This window comes from Amyelois transitella, chromosome 4 (genome assembly GCF_032362555.1).
Source record: "Amyelois transitella isolate CPQ chromosome 4, ilAmyTran1.1, whole genome shotgun sequence".
In the NCBI taxonomy this organism is placed as follows: Eukaryota; Metazoa; Arthropoda; class Insecta; order Lepidoptera; family Pyralidae; genus Amyelois; species Amyelois transitella.
In genome coordinates, this window is record NC_083507.1 from 3,228,258 (window position 1) to 3,250,712 (window position 22,455).

Sequence of the window (22,455 nt, forward strand, 5' to 3'; positions counted from 1 at the left end):
CGGTCATCCATCTTATCTTAAAATTATGTCATTAGCTATTAATTTGATCTTCGCATTAAATCATTTAATATTATAATAACAATCTATGGTCGGTGAACATAATAAATATAGTATACAGCTCGACAATATAAATTATAATATCCAAGTATGAACTCATACTATGCTACAAATAATTTTCCTATGTTCCTGCATATATGTATGTAAAATAAAATAATAATTAAGCATTATTTACTGATGAGCAATAAATCTAGTGGTATCATAAAATAATAATGCCTCTGGAGGGGTAGTCAGTGACTACATATTTCCACTTCCATGCCACTGCCACGATCCCTGCATACTTCTTATGTACTAACCGAATCAAAGTTATTTACTGCTCATAGCGTGAAAGTTTTTGCGAATTCAGAGCAGTCTTATTAACAGCAAGTAATCTTGACCTATGGCATAACGGATGAGTCAAGTGGTCACACCCTCCTCACGCTGCGAAGTCACGAATTACAGCAATTATTGGTTCGCCTCACTCCCATAGATTGCCAGATATTCAATTACAAGAATATCGCTTTGGCACCGGCTAATTGAGATTTATAAGCATGACGACTTAGGTCCCCGATATCGCGAATCAACAGCATTAATTAATGGCTTACTAACTTTAATATACCAACCTGCGTTTAAATACTTTATTAATTTCTAAGATTCACACGTGATTAGGCCGTGGTATTAATGAATACAGTGATTTATCCACAACATCTTAGTCAGTTTTTCGTGCTTTTGTACATATTTGCACTAATCAAATACTTACTCGGGATAAGTACTAAGTAGTTTATAACTACCTATACTTATTTTGCGAGGAAAGCTTTAGAAGGCTGGACAATGCAGAGCTGAATTTTTTTGCGTGCGATTCTTTCAAAGCTCGTATATGAATAAGATGAAAGGACCTACCCAATTTATATCCTTCTCCTCAGTAGCTGCGCTCCAGGTTTTCTAGCTCGGTTTGTGGTCACAACAAGGCGCATTATAACCTCCTCACGATCTGAGAATCATCATCGGTCCCTGTTGGCAGACTGATACGCGGTTTCCTATTGTGGAATTCACTTATTCAGTCCGATGCATAAGCGATCACCGCGTGATCACAGCTAACAGTCTCGAAAGAACTGAAAGGCCACTTCAAACTTCATGATTATGGAATTGAGGTTCAGATAGTAAAATTGATATTAATTTGTAATGTTTGCTTCTAGGCCATCGGACACGTGTCAGGCGGGCACATCAACCCGGCGGTGACGTGCGGGCTCTTCATGTCCGGAGACGTGAAGCTGCTCAAGGCGGTGTTCTACATCGTGGTCCAGTCCCTCGGAGCCGTCGCAGGAGCCGCCTTCATACGAGTAACATTTCTTATTTTCCTTGATATACCTTCTTATAGAGATACCTTATTATTGTTCAATGTTATAAAATACTTATTATATTTCAGGTTACTATTTATAAAAAAAAAGTTGGTACATAAGTGTTAGGTAACCGACTAAAATCCTTTTCCTTACCTACAACGCCATCTAGTATCTTCCTGTGACATCTACACGTCAAGATTGCAACCCCCTCCCGGGCGGTCGCGCCAAAAAGTAGTCGAAGAAAGATCGAAGTCACGCAATCTCGCGCGCATAACAAAATTAAAAATACTCAAAAATACCCAAAAGTGATTACTGCTGTGTGATAATTATTCAATTCATTCACCTCTAAGACAAGGAACAGTGCCCCGGGGACAGAAGATTAACAGCAAGCCAAATTCACAAAAAATTACCTGTAAGTACCTACCCCTTCCTTTTAGTCGGCATTGTTTCTATTTTGGGTGTTAATTTATATCAACAAGCATTAGTTTACGCAACATAATTTGGTTCTTCGAGCCGTATGTAATTGGCGTTTCAACAGGGTATCAAAATAGATAAATACACATTATTTCACTTGTTAGCCTACGCCTTGTAGGTACCTACTTACGTTTTATTCAACTCATATTTTGCACAAATATTCATTCAATAGTTCTATTTGTTGCAATATTATAGTTATATACGTAGTAATACATCTATACTTATCTATTTCTATCATATTTAATATCTTTACGACTCAATTTAGTGTATTTTTGTGTTGCGGCACGCGTTATACCTACCTACCATTTTCGTTCGTAATTCAAAATGGCTCCGTTGTCGGAACTTGAAATAAAAATTAATACACTTATTAGTCGAAAAGAACGATATTTTAGGCGTGTTCAACAATATTATGATGTAGCTAAAAGTGTAGAGAACAATAGTTTCGAACTTAGCAAATTGTCCGTGCGGGTCACTGACCTCGAGTCCACGCGTGAGATATTTGAAAAAATTGTCGATGAAATTACCGCGTTGCAATTGAAACGTGACCCGAATTATATTATTTCTGATCAAGAAGTACATGCTTTCGATGATCTTTATTTCGAGATAAAACGAATACTTCAAAAGTTTGATGAATCGTGCTCAAAATCGTCGAAACATAGTGAAATAAAAAACGGATCGGAACGCGGCGCCCAGCCTCGTTTACCTAAAATCGAGTTAGTGCATTTTGATGGAAAATTAGAGAATTGGGTTACATTTCGTGATACATTTTCGAGTTTGATCCATACAAATACTGCGATAGGCGATATCGAAAAATTCTATTATCTATTGTCAGTAGTCAGCGGACCTGCGCTTCAAATCGTTAAAAGTTTGCCTGTATCGAATGATAATTATACCATCGTGTGGACAAGTCTATGTGACAGGTACGAAAACAAACGTGCTATAGCCACGCGTTATTTGGATAAGTTGTTTGCGTTTAAGCCGTTGCCTAATGAGTCTGTAAACGGATTAAATTCATTTTTGGAAACATTTCAGGAGTGTGTTCAGGCCCTTGAGTTGTTGAAAATAAATGATTTAGCGGGATTTATTCTATGTTATATCGGACTTCGTAATTTAGACCCGGTTTCTAGACGTGAATTCGAACAAAAAATTGATTCTAAGGAAATACCTATTATTAGAACATTAATCGATTTTGTCAACAATCAAACCCGTATGTTAGAAATGTCAACAAGTACAAGTACCTTTAAGCCCGGTGTTAGTAAGTTGTCTATGTCTTCATTTTCAAATAAATCTAGTGGTAAACCTAACACGAAAAATATCAATACAAAAACGTGTTTGGCTAGTAATGCGGCCACTGTTAAGGCTGAGCCTACAAACAAAGGCTGTTTGTATTGCAATAAACCTTTTCATTCAATTTATAAATGTTACGAATACATTGCGTTGACACCGGTGCAACGAGTAAACAAAATAAAGGAACTCCGCTTGTGCGAGAACTGTCTCCGTCAAGGTCACGCGCTTAGCGAGTGTCCGTCAAAAATAACGTGTACGGTATGCAAAAGTAAACATCATCACACGTTACATGTTGATTCTAAAATGAATTTAGTGAGTACGGATAGTGATCGTTCTTGTTATGATAATGTTAACAATAATCATGGGACTCAAGTTTCATTGACGTGTTCTACTGGGTCCACAGTAATTTTAGGTACTGCGGTTGTTCATGTATCTGATGTTTTAGGCAAATATCAGCCCGTACGTGTAGTGATCGACAGTGGTTCTCAAACCAGTTTTATGACAAATGATTGTGCACAACGTTTAGGACTTTCGCGTCAAAAGTGCAACACTCAGTTGTTGGGTTTAGGAGGAACAGCTGTTCGTGATCAAGGTGTGGTTTTATGTCAAATCAAACCAACCATATCCAACAACCCCATTTTCAATATTAAAACGGTAGTAATTCCAAAAATTTCTGGTGATATGCCATCGGTCGATTTGTCGGAAGAATTAAAATTCGAATATAAACATTTGGTGTTAGCTGACCCTACCTTTTATTACCCGAGCCGCATCGATATGCTGCTCGGCAGTGACGTATTTCCATTAATTTATGACGGTGGTAAATATCATCCGTCACGACAGGGATTACCTTTGGCGTTAAGTAGTGTGTTTGGTTACGTGATTACCGGTCAGATGACATTAAATAATAATACTCAAAATGTGTCGACTTGCATGTTTACTAGTTCAGCAGAGGTTCATGACTTAATTCAATCTTTTTGGGAGACTGAAACTTTAGCTTGTGACTTACCTAAAAACCCGGAAGACGTCATATCCGAACATATGTTTGTTAAGGAACATAAACGGGATAGTACCGGTCGATACGTGGTGAGTTACCCGTTTAAACCAAACGCTGATTTAGGTGATTCGAAACAAATTGCATTGAAAAGATATCAAAATTTAGAACGAAAATTATCGCGTTTACCTCTTTTGCGAGGAGAGTATAAAAAGTTCATGGATGAGTACGTTTCACTCGGTCACATGGTTTGTGTCGGTGACGTCTCACAAGTGGAGTCAGGGTACGTAATCCCTCACCACTGTGTTCACAAGCCTGACAGTAGTAGTACAAAACTTCGTGTAGTTTTTGACGCCTCCTGTCCAACTACAAACGATAAATCTTTAAATTCTGTTTTATACACAGGTCCAAAACTGCAAGCTGACCTTGTGGAATTATTAATTCGTTTTCGATTACGTGAAATTTCATTGTGCGGTGACATTTCAAAGATGTACCGTTGTATATTAATTGATACATCTCAACGTAAATTTCAGCATATACTGTGGCGTGATTCGCCCAGCGAACCTATAAAGGTGTACGAACTGTGCACAGTGACGTACGGGGTAGTGAGTAGCCCGTTTTTGGCGATCCGTACGTTGCAACAGTTAGCTGCGGACGAAGGCAGTCGCTTTCCCGACGCTGCCCGCGCTCTGCGCGAAGGGTTTTATGTCGACGATTTCCTTTGGTCAGTAGATAATGTAGAAGAAGCATTGAAACTTCAGCAGGAGCTTGTTGAATTACTCAAATTGGGCGGATTTGAATTGCGTAAATGGTCGAGTAATAGCGTTCAGGTACTCAATAAACTGCCTAACGATCAACTCGAGCCCCCGGTTCAATTTGATGATGGTAAAACCTTGTCGATTAAAATCCTTGGTTTACATTGGTTACCGGAAGAAGACGCATTTTCTTTCCGTACTACACAGATGACAACGAATGTCACGAAACGTTCGGTGCTTTCTGAAATAGCTAAGCTATTTGATCCCTTGGGATTCGCTGCGCCATGCACATTCCTTGCTAAGCATTTTATGCAAAAACTATGGTGCGCGCAACTAGGATGGGATGATTCTCTCCCTAAGACTTTACTTGATGAATGGTTAACCTTTTCATCTCAAATACCGTTGTTATCGAAATTGAGACATAATCGGCATCTTTTTATCAAACACCATACGGTAGCTCAAGTAGTAGGTTTTTGTGATGCTTCAGTGGCTGGATTCGCAGCCACCGTGTATATTCGCAGTCAGGATGCACATGGGAATGTGAACGTGAGTTTACTGTTATCTAAATCTAAGGTCTCGCCCTTAAAAACAGTATCAATCCCTCGTCTTGAATTGATAGCTGCTCATTTATTGTCAAAGGTTCTATGCTATGTGGTGGCTATGTTGTCTAAAGACGTGCAGATCGATGAGGTGTTAGCGTTCACCGACAGTTCGGTGGCACTGACGTGGATAAATACGCCTGCATTCAAGTTAAAAACCTTTATTGCTAACAGGGTTACTAAAATTAATGAAAATCCATATGAGCTGCAGTGGTATCACGTCAATGGTACTGATAATCCCGCCGATGTGTGCTCTCGCGGTGCCACCCCGGCGCAATTACTTGAGATCGCGGATCAGTGGCTCCGTGGCCCACACTGGTTGTATGAACCACGACAAACATGGCCGGTGCGGACAATTGATGAGTTTAGAGGTGAACCATTAGAACTCAAACCTGTCAAACATAATTATACATTGCTGAGTGAAGGTTCCAACGTAAAAACGGATTTTTACTCAATAATTCTTAAAATTTCAAATTTTAATCGATTATTGCGTGTATTTGCTTGGTGTCTGAGATTCATAAATAATTCTAGAGTTTCTTCCCTTAATAGATCAAAAGGTGCCTTGCTTACCGCTGAATTAAATCAATCTCATGATAAAGTTATTCAAATAGTTCAACTTAATCATTTTCAACATGACATTGAATCTTTAAAGAAAGGCAATCAATGCTCTCAAAGTCTACGTAAACTCGACCCGTTCATAGATAGCCGTGGTCTCCTCATGGTGGGGGGTAGACTTTCACAAGCAGACTTGCCATTTACTCAACGTCACCCATTGATTTTGCCTAAAAATTCGCACTTTACTAATATTTTGATAGACTATTATCACACTGTCTATTTACATACTGGGCCTAGGTCACTTCAAAATATACTAGCTCAAAGATATTGGATTGTAGCTGCCAGGTGTATAATACGGTCTCGTCTGTCAAGATGTATTAGATGCTTTAAAAATAGGCCCTCTATTAATCAACCTAAGATGGGTTCTTTACCTAAATGCCGTTTACAAGATGTATACCCATTTCACACAGTCGGTGTCGATATGGGAGGTCCATTTTACATTAAAGAGTCAACTCGACGTAACGCAAAAATATCAAAGGCGTATTTATGTCTTTTTGTTTGTTACTCAACGCGAGCAGTACATCTCGAAGTAGTCTCTGCGTTAACTACTGAATGCTTCTTGGCTGCATTCGACCGATTTACGGGTCGACGTGGCCTTCCGCATACGGTCTATTCCGATAACGGTAAAAATTTTGTGGCTGCCGGCAAGCATTTCAATGAATTATTTGACTTCTACAATAAAAATCAACATCAACTAACTGATAAGTTTACAGTCAGGAAGGTAACGTGGAAATATAATCCTCCGGCAGGAAGTCATTTTGGCGGAATGTTTGAAGCCGGAATTAAATCGGCTAAATATCATTTAAAACGCGTACTTGGTACACGTGCTTTGTCGTTCGAAGAACTGTGCACTTTATTTTCTAATATAGAAGCGATTTTAAACTCGCGGCCTCTGTGCAGTTTGTCAAACGATCCCAACGAATTCGACGTCTTGACCCCAGGACATTTTTTAGTTGGTCGTCAATTAGTGTCGACTCCTACTTACGACTCCTCGAATACGTCTCTTAATCGCTTAACGCGATGGCAATGTATTCAGCAGGCCACGCTGCATTTTTGGCGTCGGTGGAAAGGTGAATACCTACATACATTGCAGCAAAGACAAAAATGGCTAGTTGACACACCTAACTTATCCGTAGATGACTTAGTTTTGATCCATAACGACAACATTCCATGCCAACAATGGAGCCTAGGACGTGTCGAAAAAATTCATCCCGGACTTGATGGAAGGGTTCGCGTTGTTACCGTTCGAACGCAAAATTCGCGACTGCAGCGCCCTGTCACTAAATTGAGTCCTCTCCCAAAAGAGCAGGATGAATAGATACATTATCATTTTCAAATTCATTCAATATACATACATATATATATAGTTAAGTAATAAAGTTAAATAATATTTATAGTTATATATAGTATATTTATATCCACATTTATACAGTCCACTTAAAATATTCTATATCTAGATAATACCTATTTTATCTCGAACAGGTACACTGATCTCGTAAGTTCTCGTATTGTACTCAAAACATTATTTATTCTGTGTTTATCCATTTTGAAATCAATGTTGATTTCGGTGGGGGGAAATGTTAGGTAACCGACTAAAATCCTTTTCCTTACCTACAACGCCATCTAGTATCTTCCTGTGACATCTACACGTCAAGATTGCAACCCCCTCCCGGGCGGTCGCGCCAAAAAGTAGTCGAAGAAAGATCGAAGTCACGCAATCTCGCGCGCATAACAAAATTAAAAATACTCAAAAATACCCAAAAGTGATTACTGCTGTGTGATAATTATTCAATTCATTCACCTCTAAGACAAGGAACAGTGCCCCGGGGACAGAAGATTAACAGCAAGCCAAATTCACAAAAAATTACCTGTAAGTACCTACCCCTTCCTTTTAGTCGGCATTGTTTCTATTTTGGGTGTTAATTTATATCAACAAGCATTAGTTTACGCAACAATAAGAAAGCCGAGTTGACTCATTTACTATTTCGAAGCTAATAGCTTCGTTATAATTTTTGTTCGTTTTATCAGACGTATAATATTATTGCCATTGACTTACATATTCAAATAGCCTCCAACAGTGTAGAATTTCCCATTATTTGCTACGCAGTAGAATTTTCTCGTTCACATTCTACAGGTGATCTACAGCCTTATGTGGAACTAGTGTACTTGCCAACCGTCTCGCTCGCCGTGACACTGGTGATGACCGAATAGGAGCACTGTTGGAGGCCTTCGTGGCGGTCTAGAGATTAATTAATTTGCCCTACTTGATGGTACTTCTTCGTGTCATATACTTACCCAATACTTGGATAGTGTATTCTAGAGCGTTTCGAGTTTACGAAACAACTCTTCTGCACATCAGTTAATAGGATAAAAGTTTATGATTGTTTATTAATTGTTACTCTACTTGTAACTGCTTTTATATGATTCCATTAGTTGACTAGTATAATGGAAGCTTTCAAGTCACCCTTGTTTTGTTCACCAACTTGTTTTAATAAAGAGTAAAAAGTTTTTATAAAGCGGGGAAAGACGTGTAAGTTGTTTGTCTAGCTAGAACGATATTCCTATTTTGCATAACCCCTTATAAATTATACACATATCATTAGATTTTGCAACATAATGGCTACTACAGCCGTCCACTTTCTATTATTTGCATTCAAAACATTTCGCACTGTGAATAGACAAACGGTCAGGATGTTCTGTTTCCCACGATTACGGTCCATCGCGTAACGAAATCTTGTGAAGTGAGACTTCCAGTTCATTATTAGAAACTGTGATATGTATATTTTATGCCTACGAATTTCAAATATAGGTACCTATAAAAAGCTTGCGTTGAAGAGACTTGTGAATGTGGATAAAGCGAAAGAACTATATTATCCCTGCAGGGATTCAGGCAAGTGGAAAAATTCAGTCTCTGGCTAGCCCTTCGGGAAAATTCATTAATTAGTGATTAACCAAACTCAGGTAAGTTTGGTTAATGTAATTTCGATCATAATTATGTGTGAAGAGTTCGCCTGAACAAATAAGCATAGGAACATCGTAGTACCGTGAACGACTCGCTAATTAATAAAAGTTAATCAATAATGTGTAATTGTGTTTATTAAATTTAACGGTAGTAGGTATTTTTGTAGAATCACAGAACGTTGAATTAACTTTTATTTTGTTACAGTTAGCTGTACCCGAAGAGAGTTTAAATTACGGCTTTGGATTGACCAAGCCAGGTGCGGGAGTCTCCGATGCCCAGGTAAGGAACTCTTTATTTTAAATAACTAAACTTTTCGTTAAACTATCAATGAAGATTAAAACAAGGGGGTGTGAAACGCTCTGTGTGAAAAATATGCCTTAGAAACTAAAAATATTTAATTGGATGATTAGGTAATGTAAACCACAACCTTATTCACAGCTTAAATAAATTCTTGTTGAACATAAAGCTGGCAATAGATATGTGATATTGTTTTTATTAAGTTCAAAGGCGTAACTGAAGCCTTAACATAAATATGCAATTTAGGAGGCTCATTTTAAACACATCAGGACACCAAATCAAATAAGCGTTTGCCACCCAAAGTGCCAGACTTCAAATAATTATTTAATTTTTTTTTCTGGTTCGGAGAATTTTCTCTATTTTTTTTAAATCTTTGTCCACAGGCTCTGTTAGTAGAAGCTCTGATCACGTTCGTGCTGGTGCTGGTGGTGCAGGGCGTGTGTGACGCTCGCCGCAACGACATCAAGGGCTCCGCGCCGCTGGCCATCGGGCTCGCCATCACTGCCTGCCATGCTGCTTGTGTAAGTACTTTATTTTATTTAGCTGGAATGATATAAAATTATTGGTATACACTACTACGAAGTCTATCTCAATTATGAGTCTACTTGACGCTTATTATCTGGACTTCCTTGGGAAATAGAAAGGTGTCCAAAGTTTAGCATGCCATAATTGTATTTACCGTGTTGTAATCAGCTAGGAATTAATGATTCCCTATGAAGTATTTGCAGATGAAAGCACGCTTACGTTGCTTTATTTCCCGCAGATTCCATTCTCCGGATCAAGTATGAACCCCGCGCGATCTTTTGGACCTGCCCTCGTAATGGGAGACTGGGCTTCTCACTGGGTAAGTTTTACCTAAATCAAATTAATACTTATTTTATTAGCATCTTTAAGTCTTTCCCATGTCTTTGTTATAATATAGATAGTTCAAATTATTTTATTATTAAAACGGCGATATTTCCGCAAGGGCTGTGGAAGATCCTTGAAAGACTGATCCTAAGTCCACTTCTTGATATAGGTGGCCACGGACTAACATCATGCGTAGATTGTGCTTCAAAATTACCTCTTTACGTTAAAGCTTCTGTATACATACATTTAGGTCAGAGGATCGTGTGAGACACTGATTGAAGGAAGTTTCGAAAACAAATCACATGCTATCGACCTCCTGACATTCGCTTAGCGTATATTTATACGTAGAATTGTTGTGAACGGATGCTGACTGGATCTATAATCTTCTGTTTTACACTTTCACTTCGAGATAATCCTACAACTGTAGATCGAGAAACACATTATAGAGGTATTAGTATACGCTTCGTACATACCTATAAAGCATCATCCCAACCATGTTAACTTTGTTATTGTTACATTTGTTGTGTGTCTGTATCACTGTCAAATAAATGTTTTATCTGTCTATCATAGTTTATATTTTCCTGATATTAAATTATAAATGAAGTTTGATATTTAAATTTGAATAACTTAATGTACTACACCTTAAATAGAATATAAATAACCGGCAAAATAAGAGTGCCACATATGTATCCATGCCGTGCCGTTAACGAAATCCATTCTTCACGCATTTCTATAATGCTGTAATGATATGAGCATGCGCATGAACCGACATTATGCGCACTATTACTATTGTATTCCGAGCTCCCAATTACTCTTGCTTTTGTTCCGTTTTCTTAAATTGCAGAAAGCGTGGCCGATGTTTGTGTCAAGTATTACGGAGATACGATTTATGTAACGATTTTGTTACATACAGCGATTAAGATTCGGGCCGAGATGCTCACTGCACATTAATAACGATAGAGTAACTCTTGCTACTCGTGCATTTACATGACTGAGTTATGAAGATGAATGATTGCATACGTGTAGCCCAGCCATTTCACTTTCACACACTAAGATTGTTTACGAGGTGGCCCTCGGCGCCGCATGGCAAAACTAATTTGTAACTGTCTCCCTTGAATCATATCGCTCAAAATTTCTCGTAGATTATGAATGCGTTGGTGGCAGTGTGATTCAAACCAATGATTTGATAAATTTATCTTTGTATCTATGATCCGAGTTCGTCAGGTTTATTAAAAAAAGACGGACAACTCAGAGGAGAGTATTTGATTACTGTGAAGTTCCGTTTTCTAAAACGAAACTTAGACGGAGTTAAAATAGGTACTCAACATTTTTCAACCTTTCATTTGTGTAAAAAACCTTCCCTGGAAAGGAAGTGGGAAGCAGGGCTCAATTAGCACAAAATACCCGCCAGAACGTCAAGGCTGTTAGAAGAACCATATCGTTTTACGGTATTAAGGTGCCACTTTCCCTCTCTTTTGTATAACGGCGGACTCAGGAATTCAATCAGGATTAGGTATAGGTACGCTATGATAAGGGATCCCTATAAATAACTCAACTGGTAGTATTTTGTAACATTAATGGCTTTCTACACCCATAAATTATATGATAACTGATCTTGTGTTATTTAATGTCACCGAGAATAGGACGACATTACGTGACTTATGTCTGTTTACGGATATAGTCCATTGAAGTGTGAAGAATCGATTACTAGAGTACCTACTTTAATCTTTGCATCTATCAATAAGTACATTCAGCAGCACATCTTCTTAAATTTAAGAGCTTACTCTTGTCTGCAGCATATATCAACATACCCCAAAATAAAACTTAATTCGCCACTGATATACCACATCACGTTACATAGAGGTGCCGTCTACAGTATCTTTAATGAACATAACCAGTACAAAAATTAATTATTCGATTTTGATAACATTTCAGAGATTTTTATTCAATTACCTATTACCCGCAGCTTCACCCACACGAATAAAACGCAGCCATCATGCGTGAAGTTAGCGCTACCTACAAACGATACAGGATTTTCGGAAATTCCACGGGAATTTTAATTGTTATCGGGATAAAAGTACTTGATTCCCTTCTATAGACTCTTAACTATATGCACGCAAATTTTTATGAAGATTGGTGCAAATAACGCGTGAAAACAATAATACTTTGCATTTATACTTACTTACTACCTATTAATTGGGATTTATTTTCAAAAAACTGAATATAAATATAGATGTTAATAATATAGGTAATATGTATGAATCATAGGTTATTGTTAAATATTTAATTTACATTTTAATTTCAGGTGTATTGGGTAGGCCCCATTGTAGGCGGAGTGGTGGCCGGCCTCCTGTACCGATTCGTCTTCCGCATCGGTAAAGCTGGCGAGAGCGGCTCCTACGACTTCTAAGACTGCAGGTCTAGCGATCCTTCGCAGCATCACATCGCGTGCCTTTACTCTATTCTATAACCAGAATTCAAAGCGCTATGAGACCTATTTTATTACAAACATTCCCCGAGGGGTAAGGCGGTAAAGCCCACAGATAGAAAGTAAAAGTAATTGCTTAAGAGTGAAGTGAAATCGATTTGAGTAACTCGCTGATAACTATCTCGATTTAACAACACTATTTTGAACTAAGAAGTGCATCACGTGTCTATTAATGGGCTTTACGCTTTGCGTTTATTTTTGTTATATTTAACTTTGTTTTTCTTGACAATGTGAAATAATCCAAAGCCAATAATAACGAATGGAAAATTGTTGTTTGAAATCATCTGTAGCAAGTTGCATCGTGTTTTATATGATAAAAGGTTTGTTCAATTATTTCGTTATATAAATTAGTTACCTAACTAAAAGATAAAACACATTCAACTTTCAACTTTTTCAGATAGACTTCAAAAGTTATATTAGGTTAATTAATTTAGGGTTATTTATAAGATTTATTTATATGATGATGTGAATAAATTATTTTAAGATTATATTATATTATCGAAGTATGAAATAAGTAACACATTTTATACTCAGTGTGTGAAGAAAATGCCTACAAGAAGAGACATTATTTTAACATATCTCACAAGTGTTTATTTTGAAATAAATATTTTATTAGATATTTACTCTTTTGTTTAATTTTTCTTACATCTTCCGTTCAGACCCCATATTTCAAGCCTGTGTTACTTTATTAGTACCTTAATAATTGGACAAATATGCAGTTCCATAAAAAATTAAGGAATTAATTATGGGAGAAAAAATACAAACTCTGGTCATTGATGTACCTCACTTATATAAAAATTTGCACCATCATAATTTGTTCAAGATCAATGTCCTTTACACAAAAATGGTCTTGCGCAACAAAAAGCCTCGACAGCGTCCGTGGGGCAATGAACTGGTACGTGAGATGGCATCTTTGTAGGGATGATGAGACTTGACAGAGATTGAGTATTAGGTTTTTCCGACCTCAAACAAAACCTTGACTAACTGGGAAAAAATATATAAAAAGCAAAGGCAGATAGAAATCTGTAATATCTTTTATGCTACGAATACAACAGTCTTTATATTTTTACAACAAAAAATAAATGGATAAATAAAACGTTCAATGTAAAATAAGTAGGTGCAACCAGAGGCAAGTGATTAGTCGCAATAAACAAGACTAGAACCATTTGGATACTTGTGTGGGAAACACAAATGAACTATTTTGACCTACATTTGTAACCTTTCTGCGAAAAATTTGAGAAGCGTGACATCGGCATAAAAGATAGGGTATCTGACATTGCTCACCGATCCAGATTTCGTAATCGTATCGTGACTCCAGCGCAATCTGGCGCATCACCTGTGCATGCGCAGCCGCTAATGTGCGCCACCCGAGGTTCCTGCTGTCACGGCCGAATCGTTTGATCCGCTCGAATATATAGGTATAATATATCTTTAAATTACATAGAATTATGAGGTCGACCAGAAGACGGAAAAATATAGAGGTGCGTAATAATATGAAAAAAATTAAAAAAATACAGATTGAACTTGTCATAAATCTTTGATGTTCCAAAAGAACCTTATCGAGTAATATAAAAAAGAAAAGGATATAAACGCATTTTTTCCAATATTAATATTCTAGCAATAATCGATTTGCAGTTAAATTTATGGAATAAGTTTATTATAAACAACCTGTAAGGGAAAGAGGCGATAAATTAATTATGTAGGTATGTATTCACTGAGCCTTTGTAACCAGTTTTGACGCCAGTGTGTGAGACTGACTACTTGTATACACATAAGGTGTATGTAAGTAAAATAAAGTTTGAAGCAGAAAGTATTTATTATCAACACAAAGCTGTAGAAGTTAAGCGCCAAATACAAGTGGATACACGAGGACAAACCGAACAATTTAATTGGCTACACGCATTGAATATACTTAATTGTTACAAGTGACATTTATTAATGTGGATTATTACAATAATATATGACTAAACCTTGACCCAGAGCGGTGAAAGGGACGTGTTGACGCGTCGCGGTCGCCGCATCATTTAACAAATTAGGCTATTTACGTTGCACTTTGTTAGGCACGAAGCGTGGGTATTTATAACTATACTAGAGGCCGCCTTCCTCCGCGTGGAAGCATTCCCGCGGGGACTCCGGGATGAAAAGTAGCCTATATGTTATTCTGGGTCTTCAGCTACCTACATACAAAATTTCATCGTTATAGTTCTTGCGTGAAAGAGTAACAAACATCCATACTGACATACTCACAAACTTTATAAATACAATATTAGTAGGATAAATGCTGTTTATTTTGGGTATGACACTAGTATAGTTTTTTGGGGGGGGTGTGTGACGATTAACATGCCATGCATCCGTTGTAACTGAGGCATTGCGGCACGAAAGGCCTTCCTCAAGGCTGTTCGTCGAGGAGTGCCTGCAGGAAGGCGTCGGGTTCGGGGATGTCCTCCAGGAAGCCGGCGGCGTCGCAGAACTCCGCGAAGGAGGCGCAGGGCAGCAGCTCGTCCGTGAGCGTGGTGACGATCTTCTCGGCCGCTTTCGCGTTGGCTTCATCGTTGTGGCGGATGTACTCGGCCAGCTTCACCGGCCATTGGTCTACGGTCGTCGCGGTCACGTTCTGCGAATATATTTACATGTCAGTAATAAGCTCGCGCTTGGGGCGTGTTCAGTGCAAAGTCGCCGTGAACTTTAATTTTTTTTTTGTGACCATATTCGTTTGAATTAAACATGTCAGATTATATTGTTCTGTCAAACATAAATTGATATGAGTTGGTCTTTGACAAATACTAACGAGTCTGTCAATATGATATTAAATTTTCCGGTTACTGTTAATTTGATACTCTAAGATAAGTTCAAAGGACCTTGACTGGTGTGGTGATAGATAGGGTTGTGAAAACTATTATTTATATGTATACCTTGAACATAACGGAGTAAAGCTGGTCCACCACGGCCACGAACACGGCGTAGGGCTTGTAGTCGGGCCAGGGCTTGGGCGCGCGGTGCTCGGCCGGCAGCGAGCGTAAGGCGGGCCCGGCCGGAGACACGCTTCGCACGTGGCCGGTTAGCAGCAGGCGTTTTAGGTGCTCCACGCGGACCGAGCGCCATCTGAACGGCAATCATACTTTAAGAATGCAATTTCGACGAGATTTATATTTATGGTCGAAAGATTTTTTATGCTCAAATGATTTGATTTTCTCTGCCGAATTAGACAGACAGGCACAGGTATTTATTTTATTCACCTCCTTGCCTTCTTCCTGCCATTAGTCCCGGTAAACTCTCACTGCTCTGGAAATGAGCCCGGGGTGTTCCTTTTCCCCCTCGATAGGTTCTTTTAACAAATAACACGTTGTAACTTGGTGTGCGGGAAGAGCTATAAAGGAAAATGAACTGAAAATGAGAGTGAGATAGAGAGAGAGAAAGAACGTACTTGGCGTGCGGGTAGAGCAGCAGACTGAGCGTGAGGAAGTAGAGCGCGCCCTCGGCGTCGTGCGCGGACTCCAGCAGGCGCGCCGGCGCCCAGCCCAGCGACGACTCCAGCGCGGAAACCTCGCGGGCCGCCACGCGACTCCTGTCAGATATATAATAGATTAATTAATTCTTATTGTACAAAGGGACAAATCGCGTCCAACAAGAAAAAACAGATGGATTTAGTCTCATCACAATATGACACTTATTTCTCTACATCCTTTTGTAGAACGTACAGGACAGGAGGGGTGAATGGAGTAGGTGAACGGGGGAGAAACTCGTGCTACAATGTACGAAACAAAAGCGGTCCTGCGTACACAGTCTAAGCTTGTGTAACTGAACGCGTACCAAGTTTGTGTGAGTGATATAAGAAACTGTGGTGAACTGAGCGGGGCTGCGTACTTTTCGTACTGTACGCTAGTTATTTTACTGAACTCACGTGTTGATGACGTAAAGCGCCATATGTATAAGGGCTGGCGCCAACTGCATATTGGAGAGAGGTCCGCCGCCGCCCGTGTCGTCGTGGAAGGTGCGTCCTCTGGCGAAACGCAGGAGAAGCAGCTTCAGGTCGTGTACCGTGCATGTGTGGCCGATATCGCGGTGGCCGGTGCATTCCTGGAGAACCACAATTTATTTTAGTTACTTTTCACAAACAAATAAAGAAGGCGACAATGATAAAAAAACAAAGTCCATAGGTCTGTTATATCAGTAGGTATGTAATGATTTGTAACAATCAGTTGCATGCCCAAAAGACATGTTCGGAGTCAAGTGGTGGTCAAAAATAAATTAAGCGGCGACCTCTATGTTCCCATAAGTCAGAAGTATCGTTACCAGGAACATTCTATAAAATCCTAGCGTCTTCAACATCATCTTGAGCTACTAAAATCAGTAAGACCAACCTGCAAGTAAGTGGTGTGCCTGGCGAGACAGCTGGCGAAGGCGGACTCGGGCACGTGTGGCCCCCACAGCGGCAGCAGGCCGTTACACCGGGTTGAAGCGTTCTGGAGAGCAGCACTCTCCCACTCGTCCCTACAGAACACAAAAAAATATTACTAAAATTGAATAAGATGGATAACCACTGCGCCATCTTGGAGCGCTGCGCACTCTTAAGGTTAGACGGGAGTAGATACGTGTAAAACCCAAAGGTGCACCCCGGTCTCCTTTTCAAAGACATATGCACATCTAAATCTCAATTCTCTCATTAAGTCATTAAGCTATACGAAGCTTTTAAGTCTTTTAGAGACTATTGACTCTGCCTACATCTTAAGGGATAATGGCGTGGCGTATGTACAACAATAGAGCTACAGACCGAGCGCGTGCCAGCCGCACGGCCGCCATGTGACACTCGACGTGCACGATGTTGTAGTGTGACACGGTCGTGTAGCCCAGGGTTTTGCGCGCGCGAACCTCGAACTCTTCCACCGGGCAGCGTTTCGTGTACGTGTAGATGCCTAGGACCTGTGACAAAGAAAAAATGATTAGTAAAATAAAACTAAAAATTTATTCGATTAAGGTAATCTGTGTCGTTTTTTTAATGAATTATGACTCTTATTGAGTTGATCTTCATTAACAAGGAATTATAATGGGCCTATGCCTATGACCATTGATCACGATCACCCTCACTCCTAAAATGAGACTTTTTCTTTTACAGTAACAATCACGGATGATTTTTCAAAAGAGAAAACTTCGCCCTGCTGGGTGTTATGCCTGGGGATCATGGGTCTAGCAATATTGAGTCTGAGAATGTATTTATTTCAATCCGTACAAACTTGCGCGATTTCTCATATTCGCTATTATTGGCTGATAAAGTTCGCGGTGATTGGCTATTGGCGTGTGACGTGTCGATGTCGCCGCCTACCTTGCTGGGCTGGTACTTGTACCCCTCGCGGCAGATGCAGCACACGGCGCCCGCCTCCTCCGCCAGCTCGGCCACCTGCTGCGTCAGCGAGCACTGCGCCGTCACTTGCCCCCGTTCGTTACTACGCATGCCCAGAGCGCCTAGTTGACGTTCTCGCACTGCCATTGCGAGGCGTTTCTTCTCCTGTTAATAATAAAACATATTATATTGAGTTTGACATTTGATAAAAATCATAATAAAGGCGATTGGACTGTAGAAAAACCAAATAAACCGCCTCCTCCTCAATATAAAAAAAAATATTTTTCCCAGAACTTCGTTTTGTATCTAGTTACACATTGCGTCGCTATGGTACAGTTATTCCAACCCCAGTTATGCTTATTGTTATCAGTCGGTGGTATATAGAGATCGCACGAAACAATAACTACAATCTCACCTGTCTAGTGAAGTCGCGCACTTCCTGCACTTTGGCGGCGCACTGCGGCTGCGAGCGCAACGCTTCCAGAAGGTTCTCCGCCAGCGAGCCCACGTGTTCACCAGACGATACTTGTTCCAAACGGTGAACTATTGGGATCACTTTCTCGCAAACAAGCATCTGAAACGAGATTTGTTTTTTAAATTTCTAAATACTATATTTGTTTAAGTTACACTAGAAAGACTTTCGAGAAAAATCACCTTTTTTGTAATAACTCGTACAGGATTTTAAGTAGGAAATATGTTTAACAATCGGTTGATAACATTTTAGCCCTATAAAAAGCAATCACCTTTTTTTTCCAAACGCATCCCTATCCATTTTGATTTCCTTCCCATCATATCCATTCCGTATCAAATGCCCAACCTTTTCTTATCAATATCACTGTAATATAAAATTAAGAATTAATACCTGAGTCGGCTCATGGTCGGCGGCGAGTCCAGTGAGGAACCGCAGTATGTACTTGAGCGCGGGGCGGCTGATGAACTCTTTCAGCTCGTCAGAGTCGGTGCAAACTAATGTGGGCTTCACACACGGGGCATGTTTCTGTAGAAAAGTTTACAGGTTTTAAAGTATGTCATGTAAGGATCTGGCATCGTAGCAAGAAACAAAACCTTGTATGTATAAATTTAGTGGTAGGGCCTATTAATTACAGTAAATGAAAGGTTAACAACAGGTAGACAATATTAAATAAAAACAATGTTTCAGTAAGTACGATAAAATCAAACAACTTTTGAACAAGGGTTTTTAATTGTCGCAAACTCACCACAATATACTCGAGCGCATCTCTAACAACACCCAACGATATCAGATAATCCTTCAGCGTTCCGCCAATGGAGTTCCTCTCTATATTAGCGCAGAGTACGCAGAACAGCTCCATACGGAACTCTTCTTCCGTCCACTGTTCCGAGTCCAGCCGGTCGAAGTCTAGGACTGGTTTGAAGTGTTCCACCAGCATCGCCATTTTGAGATCGTTGCCGTAAACCAGAGCGGCCAGAACGCGGGTAAGGTGGCCCAATGCGACAGAGTTGTTTCGTATTCCTGGACAAAACATGTTTTTGTTTAATTTAGAGGTTATTTACATATAAATCTTAATGGATGTGTCAAAGTATTGTTTTTTTATCTTTAAATTTTGAGAAATACTTGCTTGTGAATTAATGTATAAGCGTCTGTTGTTTTCATTTTATTCAATAATTTATTTAGGTACCTGGACATTCTGTGCAGTTGAGTAATGCTTGAACGTATTCGGGTCCGCCAAATGTCAAGGAGAATTGAAGGAATGATTCGAGACTTTCGCTCGCCGCCACTGAGAGTATGCGCTCCATAATCTGAAAAAAAAATTACATGAAACAAATCATCATTCAAATGCTGTCAAACTAGGAGTACTTTTGGGATTGAAAGAAAAATATCGGAAAACGGATCCCAAATCTAAAGGCAGAGCAGCGATTGGGAAAACAAAAAAGAAAGAGAGGGAGAATGTAAAATAATTTATTATTTATTATCCACGACAACATGCGCACGCCGCACCGCATCATCGCCGAAAAACAAAGAAACAAAAGAGTATGACAAACCTCTAGCAGCTGATAGACGAGCGTGGCCTGCGGCATGCCCCTCTCCTCAATGGCGGCGAGGTGCAGCGCGTGCAGCAGCACGGGCAGCGCGCGCGTGTCGGCGCGCGTCAGCACGCGCACGCAGCGCCGCACGCGCGCGCACAGCGCCAGCAGCCGCAGCAGCGTCGAGCACAGGGAGCGCGCTACGCCGACGCGCTGGATGGCCGCTAAACGCTCCAGCATTGTTTCGATACCGCCTGTCGGACAATGTTTAATGTTTACTCTCATCTTCTAAAACGTGTTAACATGAGGTCCACTTCTTCGTAATACTCTTTTTTTACAAAGGCACTGAAAGAAGCACGATTATTTACAGTTAACAGAGAAATATAACGTCAAAACCGTAATTGAGTTTAATATAACTTCTCTGGAATTCACATGTTCACAATAGTTGCATTGACTATCAATTTAGTCACCACACTTTTAATTTAGTCACCTCATGCAATATCTACAGTTAAATGATGGAATTGCATCATCTTTAACTGGCGGAAACTATATAAGTATTTTCATAAATGTGTGAAAAAATACGAGAAACAGAAAATTGTTGAACTGCTGACATAACAATTTCACCTAAACAAAAATCTTATACTTAAATCTAATTTTTCACTTACCACAATCCGCCAATACATTCGCCATACGGTACACCTGCTCGTCGTCCACAGCCTCGGCGTTGGTCTGGCTGAGGGTCTCCACAAACTCTTCAGTGGCGTCGCCCAGTAGACCTCTCATACGGTACACTACACGCATGGCGTCTACACCTTCTCCTGATGTACACCAGACCTAAATATTCAAAAAGATTCTAAAAGACCATTCGAACAAGTCCCGTCCGGAAACGAGTCAACGAAGTAACAGCTATCAGTTAATTATCTACACTAATATTATAAAGAGGAAAACTTTGTTTGTTTGTTTGTTTGGTTGTAATGAATAGGCTCAAAAACTACTGGACCGATTTTAAAAATTCTTTCACCATTCGAAAGCTACATTATCCACGAGTAACATAGACTATATTTTATTTTGGAAAAAAATAGGGTTCCGTAATATATTTAGATTTTTCGGAGACACAAACTGAAAAAAATCAACCAAAAAGTTACTTATTTTGCGTACGCTGCCTAAACTACAAAAGATATAACCATAAAATGTTTAAATTAATTGTAGATCTGATAAATATCTACAAAAAAGTCCGCGACACACTATACCTATGTCGAGTGAGGCACAACAACCACATTTTTATTTTAAAATTTTTGAATATTGAATTTTTTTTGGTCTACATTTAAACGCGTTTTTTTTACTCATGCTATTAATCCTTATCAAAATAAATAATTTCATCAATAAGTACAGTTTATGTAGATAATATTTGGTCTTTGAATGATTAAAATTGGACGTTTGGTTTGAAGTTGTGGTGAAATTAAAATATTACGATTTCTGCTGCACGGCCCGGGACTGCAGGCAGAACTGACACTTTTGCCGGGAGCAAGACTTAGTTAGCCGCTTTGCGGGCGGTCCTTTAGTTAATTCTTATAGAGATATATTTAGTATCGGCTGTGCATCCGTGCGAAGCCGGGGCGGGTCGCTAGTTGATTATAAGCATCTTATTTGTTTTACACTTTCATAAAGAGGAAATAAACTTTTTTATTATTAAACATAATCTTGACTGGTGCCGCAATTTTCAATCAAATTATATATTTAAAAATTCATAAAAAACAAATATCCCGTAATCGTCGTCATCCGTCAAAGACTGTCCCAATCGCGTCCTATCACATACGGCCACGAAGATGAAACTTGTTTTGTAAGAAAAGTAATGCAAATAAGCTTACCTTCTTGTAGACCTCTTTGACGGGTAAGTCGAGCGACATGATCTTGTTGCACACAAGCAGTTCCATGCCGTTGTCATCTTCTAACAAGGCCACCAGCTCACAGTCAGTGCAGATCTTGTTCTTGACATCACGCATGAGGGGACCCATGCCTGGCTCCAACGATGAATAGGGGTTGCCTAACATACGGCCCTGAAGAAGAAATCCAGAATTAGTATGCCAAGTGCATAAGAGATAGGCTAGATAGATGTGTAAATGTAGATAAATATGTAAATGTACCGTGTGGTTCCCAGCATCAATATAAAAAAGAATAGGAACCTTGTCTTTCCCATCAATGTCGTAAAAGGCAACTAAGGGATAGGCTTAAAAACTTGGGATCTTCTTTTAGGCGATCTGCTACCAACCTGTCACTATTTGAATCTCAATTCTATCATTTATCGTAACAGATGAATGTGGCTTGTTCGCTCTGTCTACCCAGCAAGGGATAAAGACGTTAATTATATGAATGAAAGTACTGATAAAGTTAGGCCAAAAACTATTAAATTCAATAACCGG

The 22,455-nt window shown here is 39.4% G+C and overlaps 2 protein-coding genes across 9 annotated transcripts in view; one reads left to right on the forward strand and one right to left on the reverse strand.

Moving 5' to 3' along the window:
• The window catches only part of LOC106129389 (aquaporin AQPAn.G), a 72,768-nt gene extending 59,452 nt beyond the window's left edge, over positions 1 to 13,316 (forward strand). For all 3 annotated transcript variants that reach the window (XM_013327936.2, XM_013327938.2, XM_013327937.2), the window contains 5 exons: positions 1,233 to 1,376; positions 9,264 to 9,338; positions 9,740 to 9,877; positions 10,120 to 10,200; positions 12,511 to 13,316. In XM_013327936.2, the coding sequence (XP_013183390.1) occupies positions 1,233 to 1,376; positions 9,264 to 9,338; positions 9,740 to 9,877; positions 10,120 to 10,200; positions 12,511 to 12,615 (543 nt within the window). In that variant the 3' untranslated portion in view covers positions 12,616 to 13,316. The remainder of the gene's footprint in view (positions 1 to 1,232; positions 1,377 to 9,263; positions 9,339 to 9,739; positions 9,878 to 10,119; positions 10,201 to 12,510) is intronic.
• A 1,174-nt stretch (positions 13,317 to 14,490) lies between these two features.
• Positions 14,491 to 22,455, reverse strand: part of LOC106129374 (E3 ubiquitin-protein ligase UBR4) — a 60,074-nt gene continuing 52,109 nt past the window's right edge. For all 6 annotated transcript variants that reach the window (XM_060954478.1, XM_060954482.1, XM_060954480.1 and 3 more), the window contains 14 exons: positions 21,904 to 22,092; positions 20,701 to 20,869; positions 20,054 to 20,289; positions 19,690 to 19,810; positions 19,249 to 19,523; positions 18,894 to 19,028; positions 18,447 to 18,605; positions 18,014 to 18,196; positions 17,465 to 17,613; positions 17,055 to 17,184; positions 16,595 to 16,770; positions 16,118 to 16,258; positions 15,606 to 15,795; positions 14,491 to 15,307 (listed from right to left, as the gene is read on the reverse strand). In XM_060954478.1, the coding sequence (XP_060810461.1) occupies positions 15,083 to 15,307; positions 15,606 to 15,795; positions 16,118 to 16,258; positions 16,595 to 16,770; positions 17,055 to 17,184; positions 17,465 to 17,613; positions 18,014 to 18,196; positions 18,447 to 18,605; positions 18,894 to 19,028; positions 19,249 to 19,523; positions 19,690 to 19,810; positions 20,054 to 20,289; positions 20,701 to 20,869; positions 21,904 to 22,092 (2,478 nt within the window). In that variant the 3' untranslated portion in view covers positions 14,491 to 15,082. The remainder of the gene's footprint in view (positions 15,308 to 15,605; positions 15,796 to 16,117; positions 16,259 to 16,594; positions 16,771 to 17,054; positions 17,185 to 17,464; positions 17,614 to 18,013; positions 18,197 to 18,446; positions 18,606 to 18,893; positions 19,029 to 19,248; positions 19,524 to 19,689; positions 19,811 to 20,053; positions 20,290 to 20,700; positions 20,870 to 21,903; positions 22,093 to 22,455) is intronic.